The sequence below is a fragment of the Carettochelys insculpta genome, chromosome 2 (genome assembly GCF_033958435.1).
Source record: "Carettochelys insculpta isolate YL-2023 chromosome 2, ASM3395843v1, whole genome shotgun sequence".
NCBI classification, from domain to species: Eukaryota; Metazoa; Chordata; order Testudines; family Carettochelyidae; genus Carettochelys; species Carettochelys insculpta.
This window is the reverse complement of record NC_134138.1, coordinates 99,414,967-99,435,802: the sequence shown is the minus strand read 5'-3', so window position 1 is coordinate 99,435,802 and position 20,836 is coordinate 99,414,967. Positions and strand designations below refer to the sequence as shown.

The window sequence follows — 20,836 nt, the reverse complement described above, 5'->3', positions numbered from 1 at the left end:
TCTCTGGCTAGAAACCTTTGCCTGATTTCGAGCTTAAACATAATGAATGGACGGTTTAGATCTGTTTGTTTTTGTGTCCACATTGGTAGATATCTCAAATAACTCCTCTTTCTCCCTAGTATTTATTTCTCTGTTATAGTTATAGAAAACAGTCATATGTCCTCTCAGCCTACTTTTGAGTAGCTTAGATTCTTTGATTATGTTCTTCTAGGGTAGGTTTTCCATACTTTGAATCATCCTAGTTGTCCTTCTTAGGACCTGTTCCAGTTTGATTTAATTTTTCTTAAACATGGGAGACCAGAAGCGCACACACTCATCCAGATGAGGTGTCAGCAGTATAATTATATTAAGATTTCCTTGTCTAGTGGAAATACCTTGCCTGATGCATCCTGGGACTACATTTATCTCTTCCATGGCTGCGTCACATTGACTGCTTATAGGCGTCTTGTGATCAGCCACTACACACAGTTCTTTGTGGTCTTTTTTGCATCCAGCTGAGAAGTCCCCATCTTTGTTTCCATTAACTTCCATCATCATGCCCTTAAGTTGGTCCTCTTGTGTGTTTATATTATGTTATGTGTTATATGAAGTCCATTATCACAACATTATTTTTCTACAGTCTTATTTTGCATGCCAGAGTGATGGTGACTGAGATAGGATTGTATGAAGAGAAGACATTCTCTTGAAGAAAAGGCACTGGGCTGAAACCCACGAGAGCCAGCTTCCATTAATGATTTTACCATAGACCCCTTGCATGGTGCTGGGCAAGAATCTGTCAGTCCCCATGTGTTCCTTTGTTCCTAGGGAATTCACTCCTCATTGCGGAGTTTTGCTGCAGAATTTGAGCTTTAATTTAAAGTATTCATAGCTCCTTTTGGTGCAAAGAGCACAGAAAAAATACTGAGTGCACACCCTTTTAGTGATACTTAAAGGGTCTGCTACAGTATCATTGAGTGGTGTAATCTACTGTAGTTATTTGTTGAGGCCCCTTGAACTCTGGTTTCACAACTGGAATTTCTTCTAAGATGCTATAAAATTCAGCTTTTCTGCCACAATTTATTTTGCTGCAGCAAGTCTCATGACTTCTTTCTTCCTCTCCTGGCAGGACCTGCTTCCAGTTGCCTTTTACAATCCAGTTTTCCCATGAGGGTATTAGCTGGATTAAATGGCAATGTTCCATGGAGCCAGGCAACAGCAGGGTTTCGGGGTTGAGCAAGAGTAGAGCTCCCACCTTAGAGTACGTAGGGCAGCAAGCTGGCTGTGTGACAACATAAGAATGGCCATACTGGGTGTGACCAAAGGTCCATCTAGCCACAGTGTCCTGTCTTCTGACAGTGACAGGTGCACTAGAGGGAATGAATAGAACAGGTAATCACTAAATTATCAATCCCAGAGATTAGGGACACCAGTCATACCCATCCTGACTAGTAGCCGTTGATGGGTTTATTTTCCATATATTTATCTTGTTCTTCTTCATAATGTTCTCTGGAAAGGAGTTCCACAGCTTCACGTGTGTTGTGTGAAGAAAGACTTCTTTTTAAACCTGTTACGTATTAAAGAGAATAGCATAGCAACTGAGGCCAAGGGAAATGAGCTGCTGCAGGCAGCTATAAGCTCTTCCCTTTTTTGGCACACAGGGAGGGAAGGATGTTTTGAGCTGGTCCATCTGTACGGTACTACAGGAGCTGTGGCAGTTGGAGGAAGGTCCCCTGAAGAGCATAATGAAATAAATTGTCTTTGAAAAGAATCGTTGTTAAACTTTACATCATATTTTCAAATATGAGCAATCGGGTAAGGGTATGTGTGAGCATTAGGACAACTACCTTTGGATGGAAAATAAAGGAAAACATGGAAAAAAAATGGACAATGTCTTATTTTAAATGGTTTCTTAGGGCAGTATTATTTCCCTTAGCCTAAGATCTATTTTTTCTCAATTGTATATTTATGCTGGCCTCACTTATATGATTTAATTATAAGATTGAATGAATACTTAAAATGTTTACAAGCAGAACCATCCTGTCAATAGGGTGGTTTGTCAAAGCCACTACAAACCGAGAATTTTGGGAGAGAGTGCAGTGGACTGAGGAGAGTGTAGAAGGATGGGGTGGAACAGGGTGCTGGCTTGCTTTGGCTCCCACAGGGTGTGTGTGTGTTGGGGGGCGGTGCCCTATGCTGCTGCCCTATACCAGGTCCCCCTGGTAATCCTCCAACTCGCATTACTCAGGGTAGGGGGCTTTGGGCAAGGGGATGGAGCAGTGACAGGGCTTGTGAGAAGAGGTGGAGTGAGGGCCTGGTGTGGAACAGAGGTGGGGTGAGGCCTGTAGTTGGGGGGTTGCTCTGAGCCTGTGTCTGGTGCATTGGTACTGGGGAGGTTGCCTGAGTGCCCAAGCCCTTCCCCTCAAAGATGGTCTTGTCAACAAGTTTTAATGCATTTCAGGACATCTTAAAACAAAGGTGTGGGGGCCATAAAGGATATTTCATGTGATGATTGGGATAAGTGGACATTTCTATCAAAGTGAACCCTAAATTCCATAGCATTTAGGGCTTGATGTTGTGGAATTTTGTCTGATGGGGTACACTGAACCTGATCATGGTACATACAAGAATGATGAATTAAGGTTACATGGTATCCCTAATTCTGGCACATGCTAACCTTTGAGTCCTTTAATACACATTTAAATGTAATGGTAATGGTGGGGGTGATTATGGTAGCTATCTAAATAGTTCCGTAGGGAGGCACAAACTATTGAACTGAAGATGTTATTTATTAATCAAAGATGATCCTTAAAAGTGTGATTGTTTTATGGAACAAAAGAGCTTCTAAAATCCATATTAATCACAAAGCTATGTCATGATCTGGTGAGGCAGTCAGAGCAAACCCAGAGATTACTAAATTCTAAAAAGACTACAGATTAGATAATAATCTGGAAGGACTATCTCACAGTGTCGAATGAGATTGCCGCATCTAATCTATAATGTCTAGAAAACAAATAGTAAAACCAATTAATATCTGTCCATAAATTTATAGCTGAGGTGCCTTCAATATACATGCTAGAAAAGTAGCAACAGCTTTTTTTTTTTTTTGGGGGGCGGGAGGGAGGAGTTCTTGACTCTCTTAGGCCTGATTCAAGCCCTCTGAAGTTAATAGCAATTTCTCAATTTATTTCCATGTTCTGTGTAACATGGCTAATGACCCTCGAGTTTATTATTTCCTGCTTCTTTCGCGGAGACAGCATAATCAAACTGCTAGACTGAAACATAGGTAACATAGACCACATTCACTGTTAAAACAAAAACAGTGGAAATCCCTATATATCTTCAAATATAACCTGTAACAGATATTTAAGTACTCGTTTTTATAGTGCCTACAACTTCATAAATGTTTTAGCTTATTTTTATTAGCATTCAACCAGTTATGGTGGATAAATAAATAAGTAATCTTTAAAAAAGACTATAAAAGTAACATTCATTTTTGATGAGGCTAATAGAAAAGTGTACTTTGGCACTTTATTGGTAGTATAACTACTTCTAACATAGGGACTGTTTGACTGTACAGTAGAAGTGAAAGAGGAAACTAATCTGAATTGTCACTGGGTTCAGTTTAAGTGCTAGTCATTTCCTGACAGATGAAACCATTTCTCAGAAAACATGTTGTTAAAGGGAAAACAACTATTGGGTCTATAATTCTTGCAAGAATGTCCTTGGGTTTGTTCTGTCCTGTTGAAGTCCTTGGATTGTTCCTCTGTTGGTACTTTCACAGGTCTTAATTATTAGAACAGGAGGATATCACACTAAAAATAGGCCTACTGCACTTCAGCTGTGCCATTGGTATTAGAAACAAAGACAGTGATGGATCCTGTGGATGTATTTAAAATCTCTGTACAAATTTTGAATCTTATAATTTAGCACCTCAGGAATAAACTAAAAATGCATCAGAAAATAATGAAAAACGTATAGCAGCTGATATAAATTCTGATTAAAAATTAGTGGCCTGATTTTTCAGAAATATTAATATCCAAAAATTACAGTGAAATCAGTTGGGGGTAGCAGCTGGTACCTGGCATATTTGGAAAATCATGCTGTGAAAGCATAACTTGTTGTAGTCAGAACCCTGCGCATGGTTATTCTCAAATTATGGGCTAGCCTGGATTTAGACAACAGGTCATCAAGTGGTACTGTGGTGCAAAGGGGGACTGGGAAAGGAGACGTTTGTCCTCTTTATTTTAGGCAGTCTTGGGCACTTGTTTGTCAGTACTGTATTTTACAGTATATTGGAATTTGATAGCTTATTTAGGAGTGATCAGGTTTGAATTTCTCTGTGTGAAAGAGGAGGGTCTGCTGTCTGCAAGGATGCCTCAGACTGGGCCATTGGGATGGTTTAGGTCTTTTTCTTGGACATTTTCTGTTGAATTTTTATCTTTATTTTTGTAACTAGTATTTCACCGTCCATGCTACTAATTCTGCCATATTTGCGAAACAGGAACCATCCTCACCAAACTTGATCAAAGATCATTTCGAAGTTTCACTATGCTTCCACTCTGCAAACATCTCCCATTAACTGGTTTTAACAGCTGCATCAGGCCAGGTACTAAAAATCTTCCGCTTGGCTGTTCAGTGCATGTAAAAAAAAAATTAATGTGTTTTGTGTGAAAACTCAAGGTGAAAGGTGAAATGTGAAATTCTGAACCTATCAAAAACAATTGTTTAGTTTTAGACTTCAGTATGCCAAGGTTCCACTCTGAGTGAGTAATAGAAGTTACTCATTTCAGATGTGCTTCTGGATATGGAAACCTTCTTAGTAAGGGAACCAGCATAAGATGCATTTATCAAGATTTCCACTTCCTGTTCAGATGGCACACTTTACCGTGGAAAATTGGTGTGTAATTTTTTTTAGAATTTTTTTATTGTTTGTGTTTGCAAAGCTAACAGTTAGGTCTGTGAAGTTATGTAATCTGTTTAATTTTAAGAAGTTCTGTTACTTATATATAATAAATGCAAGTATTGAATGACTGACTAGAAATCATTTACAAACTGAAACATTGTTTACCAGTAACTCAAAAAATGGCTTCATTGATTTCGGTAGAGCAAGCCAGGACACAAATGAGATTTCTATGTCCTAGTGTCTTGCAGGAACCTTCTTTTTGCTGGAAAGGAAGGGGTCAGTGTATCTTTATTCCTGTCTAGTGGATTACAGGCTAGTTGGTATTCACAGAATAGCACTTAAATTTTGATACAGTTTCCCACTTCCCCAACTCCAGAATTCTCTCTTGCCATGTTCTACAAGGGAGGAATTTTTAAATTGTCTAACTTATAGAGCTTTAAAAAGTAAGGCTAAATACCTTGTGTGTGGACATTACTGTGTGAAACTTCTTCAGGGTTTATCTCCTATTTGGAAATGATGCAGCAGTTGCAGAGTGATTAAACTGTTAACAGTGCTTGCTGACATCATCTTTCCGAGAACACTGGTGTCTCTGTGATTTACTATAATAAGATCTTAAGTTTTTCCTGTTGGCAAATGACATGTCATATTTACAAAGATCTTGGTTTCTGTCCAGTAGAAACATTTCAGATAAAGTGATACAGGAAAGGAAAATCTATCAGCGTTTTCTTTTTTAGGCATTATAATGTAAGGTGATTATATTTTGCTTCAAATGTATGTAGCATTTCTTTAAATCTGTACTTTGCATACGTGTTAGTCTCTTAATTATATGTATTCTTTATATATGGATGCATACAGTTTTTTAGAAGAAGCCCACCTGTGGCTCCAGCTCCCTTTGTCACGTAATAGAAATACGAAGGCAAACATAGTTAAACCAGTAACTTTACCAGAGCCAGGAAAGAAAAATAAACCAAAATTGTCCCAATCCTCAGTGTACTTTTCCCCTCAACTGCCTACAGTGTGGTTTCAAAGGTCAATGAATGTATGTTGTTACACAGAGAAAGAGGGGAGAGAAGCCCGGTGCTTGGGGGTCATTCATAAAAAGTGAAGAGTACTGTTGGATCAGATCTCTTATAAAAAATTCATCTCGGAGGACATCAAAGCTACAAAAGTATGCATCATTCTTTTCTCTCTTTTTATACATTTTAAAAAGGCAGCAGTTTCTCTAGAGTGATTATTTCAGTCAGCTTCCTTTTCAAAGCCTTATAGTTTGTTTTGAAAAAGTGGGTTATGCTTGAAATTTGCCAAATGAACTCTGAAGCAAAGGAGGATGTTTCTAACTGTTTTTTTTTATGGAGGGGGTGGGCATGGTGCTGCGGAGAGAAATCATTGTTCATCTTAAAGTTCATCTGAAAAATTAAAGTGATTTGAAATATTTTACTTCAGTTTTATTCTTTGCTTACGTCTTAGATCAAAAGTGGCTTACTATGCCTTCATGTTTTCTGAGTGGTTAAATCTGATTGAAAACTTGTGTACTTACTAGCTATGTTTGATAAATTATATATAGCCAAATTAAGGTTTTTGTTGGGTGTGGTCATTTATAGTTGCTAAGTTAACTAATGAAAAATGCATATGATTTTCAACAATCCATGATCAGAGTTAAGATAGTTGAGATGAGAGATACATTCCCGTATATTTAGAAAAATCTTTAAAAGATTTGGACAGTATAAAACTTACCCTTTTGTTCATTTCCTTTTACATGCTTGGGTTTGTGATAAAGTTGCTAAATGCTAGTATAATTTTTTTTTTTTTTTTAAATTATTCTTGTTCCTTCAGGAATACGAATTAAGGGAAACTCATTACAAGAGTGTGCGGCGTAGATGTTTTAATACAAAGTGTTCCATCTGTGTTCAGGAAAAAATACAATTCATTAATATTGTGCAGTGAGAGAGCCTATTCTTTCAATGGTATACGATTGTAATGAGACTTCCTTATGAAGTGTGTATGCAAGGTGGAGGAGAGAAGGTTGTTTGTGAGAACCTTGGCTGAATTTCGTGATCCTTGATTAAACTTTGAGCATTGTTACTGTATGAACAATGCTTATTTACATATTATATTTTCAATAGTCTTTAGGAAGGCACATCGAAGATTGATGATGTGAAAACTCTGTGCAACAATATAGTTGTAGTCTTGCGTGATTTTCTTTGAATTGCTCACTTAGGGTATGTTTATACTTACTGGATGCTGAACTTCTTCTTCAGGGTTGATCTTCCAGGGTTTGACTTAGCGCGCCTAGTGGGGATGTGCTAAATCAAACCATCAGGGCTCTACAGTCGACCCTGGTACTCCTTATCATCGTGATCTCCCTCTGTGGATGTCCAGAAAAATTGATCTGATACATCAATTCAAGCTGCACAATGGTCATAGCTGGAATTGCATATCTTAGATTGAGTTTTTGGCCTACTGTAGACCTGGCCTTACTAACTGAAGCAGATTAGCCTGAGAATGTAGTCTGAGTACTGAGTAGTAGTCTAATTCATTGCCACTCTATATACTTAAGGTTACAATTTTAACTTTTACTGAGAGGATTGGCTCCCTAAATAATAAATTCCTTCCTTAGTCACTTGCCTGCTGAGTGACTTTGGTCAAATCTGTATCTGTTTCAGCTTCCCTGTGTGTTTCAGCTTCTCAGTCTGCTAATGTGCCACGGCCTTACATCTGAGGTAATCTATTAGGATTCAGAAAATGCTAATTGCAATTCAGTTACCCTCTGTCCATTTGAAGTCACAGTGAGCAGAGCTTTGCGTGGGCATAGGGGCTACAGATCTGACAGCAGTGTTGGGGCTTGATGTGGGACTTTGATTGTAAATATACGTATATGTTAACCCAGATTATCTAAAATTCATCCCTGGCTTCTGACTTCTTCTGTTTCTGTAAGAGCTTCTGACTGGTTATCCAAAATTCTGATTATACAGCTAATATGGATGTTTCCAAAGATCTTTGGATTACTGGGTTGTGGTGTGTATGTAAAATTGAGTGCATTATGAGTGAGAGATGTGCATTTTGACCAAGCGAATGCCACTTACCCCTTTAATATATCAGATGACATGATAAATCAGTTTCACTTACTTCCAGAATTTATCACGAGTTTCACTTCCATGTATGGTGCCATGTCTTAATATTCGTTTTAATTTTTTTTCTATTTTTAGATGACCATAGTCGTGTAAAATTGCAGAATACAGAGAATGACTATATCAATGCCAGTTTAGTAGTCATAGAAGAAGCCCAAAGAAGCTATATTTTAACACAGGTAAGCAGTACCAGATATTAAATTGTTATAGGGCATGAAGAACAGGAACATTTTGGCACAAGATAACCTTGTTTTCTGAGAATGGGAGTGAAGCCATCTTTGCAGCTCTCCTCAGTCAATAAATGATGCATATAGCCAGTTTGAATATACAAATGGTTACTTCATCTGTTGTTCTAGTGTCTTCCTTTTGAGCATTTCTCTTCTGTCTCTCATTTTTAAACAAAAACACATTCATGAATGGTACAAACAAAATTTAACTAGGAATTGATGATGAGATTTTTGGTCACTTCATTACGTTTTTTTCTTTATTTTGATCATCAGTGTTCTATAGTTGTCTTTATGAAGTTCATGTACAACTTCAGAATAAGTGTTAACTTGACCTTTCCTGTGGCAGATTTCACATATTTCACAAGGAAAACTATTGTATTACTTAAAGCACAGCTGAGAAACCTATTGCACTTTGAAATTGTCAGGCAGCCCAGGGATATCCCATCACTTTTATGATGCTCCTGCTTAAAAAAACTGAGCAGTAGCATAAACAGATTCTGAAGCTCAGTGGTTTGAGCACTGGCTTTGTAAACCCAGAGTTGTGAGTTCAATCCTTGAAGAGACCATTTAGGGGTCTGGGGCAAATAGATTTAAAAAAAGACTGTTTCCATATTTCTTAATTTTTGCAAGAAGCCTTCCCAACAAGAATTGCACATACCCTTTTGTTCTATTGTCCTCCTGAATCTGCAAAAGGAGGTCCAAAAGCTCTACAAATGGCAACACTATGTGCAAGAAACTTCTAAGTCTTATTTGCTTAGTATATAAATAGGACTGAAAAGAATGACTCCTTTTAAGTAAGGTTAGCAGAAAAACACTTTTTTTGTAATGTGTTTACTAGTTGTCCAGCCAACATGTTGGATGGTATTTTGCTATACACGGTATCCTAGATTTTCCATGTGGAGTGGGCTTTTAAGGAAACTTTTTTTTGTAAATGTATGCATACATATAAAGGCAGCGTTCACTTTAGGTTCATATACAGAAGAACAAGCCTATATACAAAATCCATCATATGCTGTTTCACAGAGGGCAAGGAAATGGTGAAAATGCCTCCAAGCTGTGATTTTTCTAAATGTTTTCTAACTTAAAAATATTTGAAAAGAAGTCTGTGCTGCCAAAAAGTTACTTTTCCTATCAGTACTATATGCAGGAAGAAGGGGAAAAAAAAATCTGTGCGTATTCAGCCTGTCCTTGAACTTAACTAAATTTACTTGTAGAGTTCAGTACTTTGCCATTAATGCTGTCTTGAATTTGCTAGTTGTAAAACTTAATGGTGTTAAAATGCTTGGATATTCACAGCTTTTTACATAACCATGATTACGTAAGATGATGGAATGCCACAATAAAAATGTTACAGTTGAGAAACATTTTCACCATATAAAAAGCTGTCAAAAGAATTGTTGGGATCCATCAAATTCTTTATTAATAATGCCTGAAAGCATGAGTCTGTCTGATATGGACACCAAATTACAGTAAACTTTCATATGTGGCAGCCCTGGGACCGGGAGGCTTCCAGAAAGTCAAATATTCTGGATAATAGAGAAGTATGCTAGCAATGCATAACACTAACGAAAAACATGATTAGATATTGGCCGTGTCTGCACTAGCCAAAAACTTCAAAATGGCCATGCAAATGGCCATTTTGAAGTTTACTAATGAAGCGCTGAAATACATATTCAGCGCCTCGTTAGCATGCGGGCAACCGCAGCACTTCGAAATTGGTGCGGTTCATCCAGATGGGGCTCCTTTTCGAAAGGATCCCGCCTACTTCGAAGTCCCCTTATTCCCATCTGGTCATAGGAATAAGGGGACTTCGAAGTAGGCAGGGTCCTTTCGAAAAGGAGCCCCGTCTGGAGGAGCCACGCGGTGGCAAGCCATGCCAATTTCGAAGTGCCGTGGCTGCCCGCATGCTAACGAGGCACTGAATGTGTATTTCAGTGCTTCATTAATAAACTTCGAAATGGCCATTTGCATGTAGTATGTATTTAATTTATTTATTGTGGCCATTTATTGTAGTATTGTACACTATAAACTTTTACTGAGTTTACTGTGTCAACAAACAGTTCTAACAGCTGTCATTGTTGAGGAATATAGTGCGTATTTTTGTAAATTAACTTTCTGAAGCTGTTATAAATGGATCACTTTCATTATGAATCTGTCAGAATGTTGTCTTGTAGGCTAGCTGATAGGAAGAGCCCACTGTGGCATTCCAAAGTACAGTAAGGTTACAGAGTGTGCAACCCGCTCTGACGTAGCTGATCCCCCCGACCCCATTCATACAGTAATCCCTCTCTTTACACTGCACGAAATTCACTCTAACACGAGTTTTGCACAATATGAAGCTGCTGGGCTCTCACCCTCCCTAACTGCCCACAGCCAGTCAGGCTAAGAGCCCCTTCCCTCACTTTCTCAGAGTGGCACTGGGCACTGCTTGGAAACATAGGGGAAGGCTTTTAGCCCGCATAGCTGCTTGCTTCTGTGGGCAGCCAGGCGGGCTAAAACCCCCTTCTCCTGGCTTGACAGCTGCACCGGTTCACCCCCGTGGCCGCAGCACATGCCCCTGCGTGCCCTGGCTCACCTCTGAGTGGGGGGCTTGAGCAGCACACCTGGAGCTCCCCTCCAACCCCCACGCCCCAGATCCCCACCAGCTCAGGCCCCAATACCCACAGCCCATGTGTGGCCCAAGCTCACCACTCCTCGTTCAAACACCTTGTCCCAGTGCACCCCTGTTCAACCCCTTCCCTGCCCAACTCAACCCCCCCGCAGCCCCAGCTCACTTTCCCACATACAGGGGGCTCTGGCTTCAACCTGTGCACAGGGCTCCAGCTCCCAGCCCGCTGTGTGGGGCTCTAACCCCCCTGCCCTGGTGCACCCATGTTCAACATCCCTGCCTGGCTCAACCCCTCCCCCACTGCAGCCCTACCTCACCTCCCCCCCCCCCACATGTGGGGCTCCAGCTGTCCACCACCACTGGCGTGCGCAGGGGCTCTAATGCCCCTGCCAGCTCAACCCACCCCCATTCAACCTCCAGTTCTGCTGTCTCAACCCCCCTTCCCCCCGTCCCCAGCTCAGCCACCCCCCAATACCTGCTGGGCTTGCAGCCGCTGCGCGCACTGGGCTTCAGCTGGCAGCCGCTGCAGGTGCATGAAGCTCTACCCCCCGCCACACCCCAGTTAACCCCCATGCCCCGGTTCACTCTGTTCAGCCCAACCCCCAGCCCACACCCCCTGGCATGCGGGACTCCAGCTTCAACCTGCACCCAGAGCTTCCAACCCCTGGTGCAGTTGCGTGTGGGGCTTCAGCTCCAACCCTCCTACCTAGCACCCCTGCAGCCCCAGTTCTAAACCCCTGGCAGGGCTCAAGCCCCATCCCAACCTCTTGCACGCTCTGGCTCAGCTGCACCCTCCCACCTGCCCTGCAGCCCTAACCACCCCAGGCTTAACCCCCCCGCTCCCTCCCAGAGTCCTAACCCATTCCTCTCAAGCCCTCCTGACTTACTCACAATTCAAGGCACGCAAGGGTTGCATGGAACGCAACCCTCACGTATCTTGAGGGATTACGGTACTCAATTAATGTTCTGCATTTATGAATAAACTTACATTGTTGCCTGTTCTCCTTTGAAAATTCTTTTTTTCAGACGTAGTTGAATTTTGACTCTTGTTTCGAATACTACATTAATGTTTTCCCTTTTTCTTTTTTTACTCACACAGGGGCCACTTCCTAATACTTGTTGTCATTTTTGGCTAATGGTCTGGCAACAAAAAACTAGAGCAGTTGTCATGCTAAATAGAATTGTCGAAAAAGAATCGGTAAGCAATGGCTACATTATGGAAAAGTTGTATTAAATACTTTTAATGCTAGCAAACCATATTTAATGGAATGTTGTTGTTTTTTTAAGTTGTTTGTATTGTCCTGATATGAAGAGCTAATGCATTCTTTTTTTTTTTTTTCTGTTGCTTTTGGCTTAAATAACAACGTAGGACCATTATTCTTCCTGGCTGTTTTATCACATCAGCTTTTCTGTTTGATAACTGGTATTGTAACACTTTGATATCACCAATGTAGAGTATCTGTGATCCTGTGTATTTTATTTTTATTGTCTTAGTTGAGAAATATTTACTTTTTTTTTTTTTTTTTTAAATTTAGGTAAAATGTGCACAATACTGGCCAACAGAAGAAAAAGAAGTCATGATGTTCAAGGAAACAGGATTTTGTGTGAGGCTAGTATCTGAGGACATAAAATCCTATTATACAGTACACCTACTACAATTAGAAAACATCAATGTAAGCTTTTTTTCTCCATACCTGTGTACCTCATAGTCATAGGATTAATTCATAAGTATTGTTTGAAATATGTATAGCAAACAACCATTTCCTGTTTAGACTGATTTTTGCCTGAAAGCTACAAAATTTATATTCCTTTATATGTGCCAAAGACACAATCATATATGAATAAGTTTGTGTGTATACATTAAGACACTGTTCAAAGTGCTGAAATCTTGAATCTTTTTCATTTCTCTAAATTGGAAATCAAACCATCCTACCACCATATTTAATTTTAATGGGCAATGACAGAGTAGCAAATTTTTTTAATTACCTCCAAACCAGGTCCCAGTTATAATCTAGTCAGTCACATTGAGGGGGAGAAGCTGGCAGCATAGTCCTTCTCTTCAATGTTTAGTTTTGTTCTTCAAAATACTGGCTTTTTTGTTATTGTTAATTGAACCTATGAAGACTATTAAAGATGCTTAGATACAAGTTATTTGCAAAGTATGTGGATTTAAAGCCCTTTCCGTGAGCTTCTTCACATCATCATTGTAAAGTTGGTCACATTATTGCCCGGCTTCTGGAGTAAAAGTGAGACCAGGTAGAAATTTACACAGCTGTGTCTTCGTGAGTTGAGTTCTCCCCACTCAGCTCATGCCTTGTGTTTTAATTATTAGTGACAGCAGTGGAGAAGGGAGGAATGGTGCCTGAAGGGTTGAAGTTGAGGAAAGAAAGCCCTCCACTGTTTTTGGCATCTTGGGGCAGCAGTCTCCCCAGATACCGCACAGTTGTTTTGGTGATTCTCCTCCCCACCCCCAGCTTCCGGAGGCCTGGAACAGACAGGCCTTGCTCTCTTCCCACTCCCAAAATATTTACTCCAGCTCTAATGCTTCAAGTAACTCCTACAAAGCCTTCAGACTTGGGTTGGCTGATATTGTCCAAAGAGTTCGGTAGTATGGTGTGCAGAAATTATCAATTGCATAAGCACTCCTGTATCTCCACTTTGCTTCTAACTTCACTGCTACTCATTTAAAGTTTTTGTATTCTATGAATCCCCTGAAGCAGGCTCACCAGTGCTCCAGATAGATAAAACTTGGTTTATTTCACAAGAGTGAAACACCTTAATAAGGTAACTTTTGATATTTAAATGCCCTGATCCTGTTACATGCCTCCAGCATATAAAATTGCAAAGTATAAAATTTTAATGGAAATCCTGTGTACTTCTTACAAGACAGTAGCTGGAAATAATTATTTTGTGAATTATTAAATGTTGAAATTATTTCACTTGCTCCCTTTAACCATACATAGTAGTCATAATCACTGACTGTATTTGATTGCACCTGTGATAAGTGCTTTAAAATTCTTAAGAATTTAGTATTCCTCTTGAGTCCTAAATACATGAAGCGCTCACCTACATCTTTCACAGCTTATGCTAAATTTTATGCAGTTGATTAGTTGATAGCATATCAAATAAATTTGAGAAATGTATAAGCTTTAGATCTGAAGTACAAGAAAATCAAGAACACAACTTTATCTGAGGAGCAAGGCTAACATACCTTGGTGTTTCCATAAAATATGGGAGAACTAGAATTGCTGAATTTGTAAGCCTTTCAAACTCTTCAGCAGCATATGGAACAGTAGCATGTTTTTGTAGTACATTAACAAAATATATATGAGCAAAAAATTCTAAAAAGAAGGATATTTTACAGGATTACTAGAAAAATGAAAATGTCTTCTTAGAGGGTTCCCATGGGTGCTCTTCCTTAGATGTGTCAACACCGCTGCTCCCACAGGCTGAAGATTTTCTTACCAGTGCCCCTCAGCCAGCTGCCTGCACGCACACAGGCTTGAGATGCCTCTGACAGCTGCTACACATGCATGGGCAGCTTGTCACCTCAGTTCTTCTCTGCCACCTCCAGGTGCATTTCCCTTTCCCTCCCTCAGACCTGAAAACCAGACAGACAAACAATCAGTTGAGTAGTGGCAGAGATAACTGTGCTGATCTGTATTCTATCAAAACAAAAAAGCAGTCATGTAGCACTTTAAAGGCTAACAAAATAATTTATTAGGTGGTGAGCTTTAATGGGACAGACCCACTTCTTCAGATCAAGAGCTTCAGATATCAGCATTGATGTCCACAGATGCAGATATCCACAGGGACCCTCGAAGAAGGAGAGGTTATTCACCCTCTGAAGTAACTGGAGTTCTTCAAGATGGTTGTCCCTGAGGGTGCTCCACCACCCACCCGCTCACCTCCTGTCTGCTTTGGATCTCTACCTACGCATTCAGATCAGAGAAGAACAAAGGTGACAGGCTGCCCATGCATGTGCAGTAGCTGACACAGGCGTCTAGAGCCTGTGTTCTGCGCGCTCAGGCAGCTGGCTGAGGGGCACTGCTAAGAAAATCTTTGGCCCATGGGTTCAACAGTGCTGACACACCTAAAGTGGAGCTCCCATGGGGACAACCATCTCGAAAAACTCCAGTTACTGCACAGGGTGAGTAACCTCTCCTTCTGGATATACTTGTTTTTTGGATTGAAGAGTGATGATCAGAAATATATTTATGTGCAAACTATAAGGCATGACATTTGACATCTTAATTGTTTTGTCTTCTGTTTCATGCAAATGTTTATAGTTGCCTTTGTGGGTTATGGGTTTTGGAGAAGGGGAAGAGTGTTTGTTGGGGTATTTCTAAATGGTTAAAGTGGATGCACCATGTGTTGCCAATGATGTTCCACAGTTCCACCTTTATACTTAACACATGAACCTTTTCAGAAAATGCAAATCCGATTCTTACTTTTTACAAGTACTTTGCCTATATCCTGCATTTACTTCCTCCTCCCCATTTTCATTGATTGTAGATAGTGATGGTAGTATATCTGCTACCATTGACTGCATTCCATTATACGATTCCATTTTCAGTTGCTTATAACTTGGGTAAAACTTTGTCTGAGCTGACATTTTCCACACTGAGTGTCAGCCTCTGCCTGAATTGTTTTGAAAGCTTCAACGAAAACTGCTTAGCTGTTTCTGAGAAATGGAAAATGTAGGGAAAATGTTGTTCATAACTTTCATTAAGAAGCTCTGGCACCTCCATACTTAGAAGAAAAGACTTGAAATTTTTGGGCAATGGCATTTTTTCCACAGAAGTGCCCTTTTATTCCATGTAAAGCCACTAAAAGTTGGTCAGGTTGAACATTTTTGAGAATTCAGTCTGATTATGCCAAGTAGAGCTGAATTAGTGTTTGAAAGCGAAATTGGCATGATTACATAGGGACTGAATGTATCCATGTCATTGTTCTTGTTAGTTGCTATAGACAGCTGTGCCTGGGCAGCAGAACTGAGAGCAGGAAAACTTTCTCCTACAGTCTGTCTTCCCCTTATTTGCACCAGGGCAATGTGGAGAAGGATGCAGCTGAACTGAAGTGTGGAGGGTACAAGTGTGAGGAGGGTGGTAGCCACATTTTCAAAATGCAAAAATGGGACCCATGCAGGAGCCCTGTCCCCTTCCATGGGTCTTTTCCTTTTTCTCCTGAGGCCTGGCCAGGCCACAAGCCAGATCTGGGCAATGGTAAGAGCCTCCCAGAGACCCTGGGCTGCTGTGGGGAGTCTTGGACTTTCCAACTGCCCTGGATGGTGGGGACTGAGGTGCCCAAGAGCAGCCCCATGTGTTCATTGCTGGCATGCCACCAGATGCTTTATTTACCTGAGTACCTCCACGTATAGCTGCTTGCGGCACCTATTGGCTGCGGTTCTCTATTCAGTCAATGGGACCTTCAGGCAGCAGTGTGAGCCACATGTCCTCTATGCTTTGGCTTCTGGCCTGGCCGTGGGCACAATCTCGGGGAGAAGAGGAGCAAGGGTCAGGGCCTCATATTGGGGAAGGCCTAAGGCCCATATCAGCCCCAAGTCGAAGAAGTGGCTAATGTCGACCCTGAGCCTCAGGAAGGGATAGAGCAGTGGCATAGGAAATCTGTGAAAAATGCTATCCCAGTCATTCAGCCTGGGACCAAGACTGGAACTGTACATTTGGGGATTGTCCAGTTGAGGTGAGGGGGAGGTAGTAGACTGAGGTAGGTTGAATGTTAGAGGGAGGAGGAGTTGAAACAGGTTGGGCAAGAAGCTAGAGGGAGTGGGGAAAACTGGGACTTGGACCAGAAAGTGGGAGTGAGGGTGGGTGAGAAGCCTGGGTTGAGTAAACATGCTGGCCTGGTAAAGTGTCTTGGACATAAATGTAGTACTTTGTAGGAGTGGATTTGAAATGGTGATACATAGAATTCTGCAAGATACAAAAGTGGCATCCACATCTACAGAAATTAGCTTCACATACCAACACTGATGTCCACAGATGCAGATATCCATGGATATCTTATCTATTTTATAACTTAGTGTCATTATTTCTTGCCCTTATTATCTGCAGTAAGTTTCTTGGGTCTCCAGCAATCTAAACATTATTTGTGGTGTCTCATTAATGTGAAGATTGCCGATTAAGTCACTTGTGTAAGAGCAACTACATTGCTTTGCTGTTGGGTATTTGGGTCAGTGTCTCTCACCTTTTTCCCAAGCCCTGGTTTGAGATTGGAATGGATAACAAAGGTACGCCACTGAAGGCAATGCTGGCTGTAGCCTTTCAGCTCGCTCTAGTCACAGAGACGTTAACCTTCTATGTGATTTACCTCTGAGCAACTGTTATATGGAGATGGAGTGATCCAACAACTTCCCTATTTGGATACTTCCCAGTTTTTTTTCTTCATCAAAGAAGAGTTGCTGTTTGACAAGAAAAGATGAAGGTGCATCTTGATGGTCTTGAGTAGGAGAAATGGGACTTGTTAAAAGACTGGAAGATAGAGGATTGTGACTTGTTGAAGGAGCTGAAAAGTAGAGAAGGTGAAAGTGAGATTTGAGGGACCTAGGGTGTAATGTCATAGCACTGTTTCCACCCAAAGGGAGATAAAGCTGATGGTTACATTTGTGGAGACATAAAAGCAGCTAATTTATTTAGTATTCTTTGGGCACTATAAGAAAAATAACATGGGTTCTGAGTAGTCCATCATTGTGATTGTTACCTGTTTGTGCAAATAAAGAGAAAATAGAAATGGATATTCTACAATGCTTCTGGGGGAAAAATTGAGATGACATCTTAATGACCAATTGCTCAAATATTTTTACTGGTATACTGATGTTACGAAGCACTATTTCAAAAAAAGGATCAGAAGAATTCGTATTTACAAGTAACTTGGGATTTAGTGCATCAAAACAGAGTTCTCTTTGTGGTATTTTTTTCTGTGGTTACTTGCTTTCTTACCTCTGTGATTTCTTCCCTTTTGAGAAAGCTAAGAAGGCTTTTCATGGAAATGCTGTTCGTAAAAGTAAACATGATTACTCTCCTCACCTTTAAAGTGACATAAAAATATGTAATCTCGGAGAAAACTTCTTTAAACCCTTCTGTATTATTTCATATATTATGAAGATGAACTGAAGAGACACATTTAAACTTTGAGTGTAAATATATTGGCTGACTGCATGATGAACTGATTATTGAATTGGAAGTTTTGTGCAGTCATTTGTTGAATCTGGTGAGGATTTAAACTCTCTGCAGGTTAGAAACTGAAATGTAAATGTTAAGATTTTCCTAGATTTCTGCCCTTCCACATGTAGTATCTTGTGTATCAAGATGATTTTTGGGGTTACCTGTGAACGGGTTAGATGAGAGCAAGTATGCATCTTATACAGTCTTGAAGTTTGGGGTTACAAAGTGATGAGGACTGCATTTGAGCCAGTTTTGCTTCGCATGAAACTGTTGGAATGGAGAGGTGTCATTGAAAAGGTTGTACAGTTAAGTTATCTAGAAGAAGTGTTTAGAAGACTGAACCAGAATCAAAAGGATCCTGGACCATCTATCAATCTAAGGAGAATTTTTGGGTGAACAACAAATCCACTTTACTTTTGGGGATATTGGAAAATAGCACAGCTGTACAACCCCAAAATAGAAACTGGAGCATTAGAGTAACTGCTTTGCTTCTTTTTGAACTTTGTGTTAATACAAAATATTGGGGATAATGTAACTGTAAAAGTGCTTGCTTAAAAAGCCTAATGTTAAGCCTTTGTCTTAGACAAATATTGACCCAGAAAATCTCACTATATTCTTACAAAATGAAAACCTATTTCAGGTTTCAAAAATATAGTCCTACCTGTCACACATTTACTCAGTGCAAACTGCAATTGTTTGCCTCAAAAAGGCCTTCTTGTGAGGGAATCTTATGACCTCTAACCTCCAGTTTTGTTACCCACTGGTGATTTAATTGGGGTTCTTTATGGATTCACAGGCACAAAGAATTGCAGCACAGGGGGCTTGGATTATAGTTCTGCTCTGAAAAGTGACAGTATAGAAATGGCATCTGGTTCAATAGCTTGTGAATAATAGATACCCTCTTCTAATTGAGTGCATCAACAGAATACAGGGGAATGCATATATTGTTCAGAAATTAACTGCAAAGAACCAGTTTCTGTTGTCCCCTTCAAGGTGCATTACAAGATCGTAGATTAGTACTTCTGTGGTACTCCATGCTCAGTCTCCACTCTCTTCTGCAGAAGTTGAGGTTGCTCAGAATCTTAGTGTCAAGCCCTCAATGAGGGCAAAAGCCAAAGCTGTAACTATGATGAACTTGTTTCCAGACCAACTTGTGCTATTGTGACACAATCAGTGTGAACTGAATGATGCTATTTGGAGTTGCTTTTCAGAACAAATCTGCATTTCATAGAAACTTGCAATGGACTGTCCAGGAAAGGTTCTCTCTCTAGTTCTGCAAAGTGAAAACTGTTTCTTTTTCATCGACCTGAAGAAAATACTTCAGCTTTAATGGAATAATGTATTATTATTAAATCTTTTTAGCTATTCACTTCATGTAGTGAGGTCTAGCTATCATTTTAAAGAAATACAGGTATAAGAGATTAGGAAAGTTTAGGAGACAGTGTTGAAAAAACAAATTCTTAGTACTGAGATTAATTTCATGAGCTTCCAAAATCCTAAATGTCTGTATGATTAAATTGCCTCAAAGTAAACAAACAAGACCTGCAGTGTTAGTGAATCTAGTGCAAATATAATCAGAATGGGTTCCTGCATTTCCTTTGAGTTAATACAGTTGAAAGGTGCAGAGAGCTCAGCCAAAAACTGAGGAAAGAGGTCAAGGTTACATAATTCCAGAACCCTTCTTAACCTATTACATATGAAACAAAATTGACTGTCTCCAGCACAAATGGTGTCTAAGGTTTTCTGACATGGAGGTCACTTTGAGCCCTGCCTAGAGTAGGATTTTTCAAGAAAATTTCCCACTGTTGCTACCATCAGTGGCAGTGTTAGTGTGAACGAGATTTTAGCAGCTGCTTGGATTTTAAACACAATGCTGTTTATTCTTGGTTTGAGAAAGGGTAGACAACATGCCTCTTAAAAGACTGGGAGCTGCTGGAGTCAGCCCTGTCCATGTTGGCACTCAATGGAGTTGTACTAGAGGGCCATTTTAAGGGGAAAATAATAGTGTTAGTGTTCTGGAACTGTTAGTGTGTGGGGGGCCATGGGATCCCAGTAGATATTTTAGTCTGAGTTTTAAAATGAAAAAGAAAATATAACGAAGGTGTCAGTCACCAATAAATGCCTGGTGTCTAAAGAAGTGATATGGTGACAACTTCTAGTTGGGAACAATCCAAGGGTGTCAATTTTAAGCAAGCCCATCATCTCTACCTGATGGAGAGGTTTAAAAACTGGGTAGCTCTTGGCCTGGGTCTCCAAAAAAAAAAAAAAAAAAAAAAAGCAAGGATACTCTTTGTTTATTTTCTATCTCTCTGTAATTTTTTTTAATTTTTAGAGTGGTGAGTCCAGAATGATATCTCACTATCACTATACTACATGGCCAGATTTTGGAGTCCCTGAGTCCCCAGCTTCATTCCTCAACTTCTTGTTTAAAGTGAGAGAATCTGGTTCACTGAGTCCTGAACATGGACCTGCTGTAATTCACTGTAGTGCAGGGATAGGACGGTCTGGCACATTTTCATTAGTAGACACCTGTCTTGTCCTGGTAAGTGTTTGTGTGGTGTGTTTTGGCTTATATTTGAGATTTTTGATGAGAAGTCCTTTCAAATAAGATATCTGTAAATAAGCTACACATTTGTGAAAGTAAATGAAGACCTGATGGTAAATACTTAGTTTCTATGGCATGTATTCTGATATCTTAAATAAATCTATGTAAAATATGTATTTTTCCACAAATGTTAGATGAGTAGAAGTTCTTTACAATATAATCTATTTTTCAGGCTGCTGACCTTAATATGTCTGTTAGTCTT

General features: G+C 40.0%; 2 protein-coding genes across 3 annotated transcripts in view; one reads left to right on the top strand and one right to left on the bottom strand.

The window, feature by feature from the left end:
• PTPN2 (protein tyrosine phosphatase non-receptor type 2) overlaps positions 1–20,836 on the top strand; it is a 48,411-nt gene that overhangs the window by 11,494 nt on the left and 16,081 nt on the right. For both annotated transcript variants that reach the window (XM_074987488.1, XM_074987489.1), the window contains exons 3-6: positions 8,089–8,189; positions 11,945–12,043; positions 12,381–12,518; positions 20,362–20,571. In XM_074987488.1, the coding sequence (XP_074843589.1) occupies positions 8,089–8,189; positions 11,945–12,043; positions 12,381–12,518; positions 20,362–20,571 (548 nt within the window). The remainder of the gene's footprint in view (positions 1–8,088; positions 8,190–11,944; positions 12,044–12,380; positions 12,519–20,361; positions 20,572–20,836) is intronic.
• PSMG2 (proteasome assembly chaperone 2) overlaps positions 12,527–20,836 on the bottom strand; it is a 47,295-nt gene continuing 38,985 nt past the window's right edge. Inside the window, exon 8 of the mRNA XM_074987495.1 lies at positions 12,527–14,446. The gene's annotated coding sequence lies outside the window, so the exon portion shown is untranslated. The remainder of the gene's footprint in view (positions 14,447–20,836) is intronic.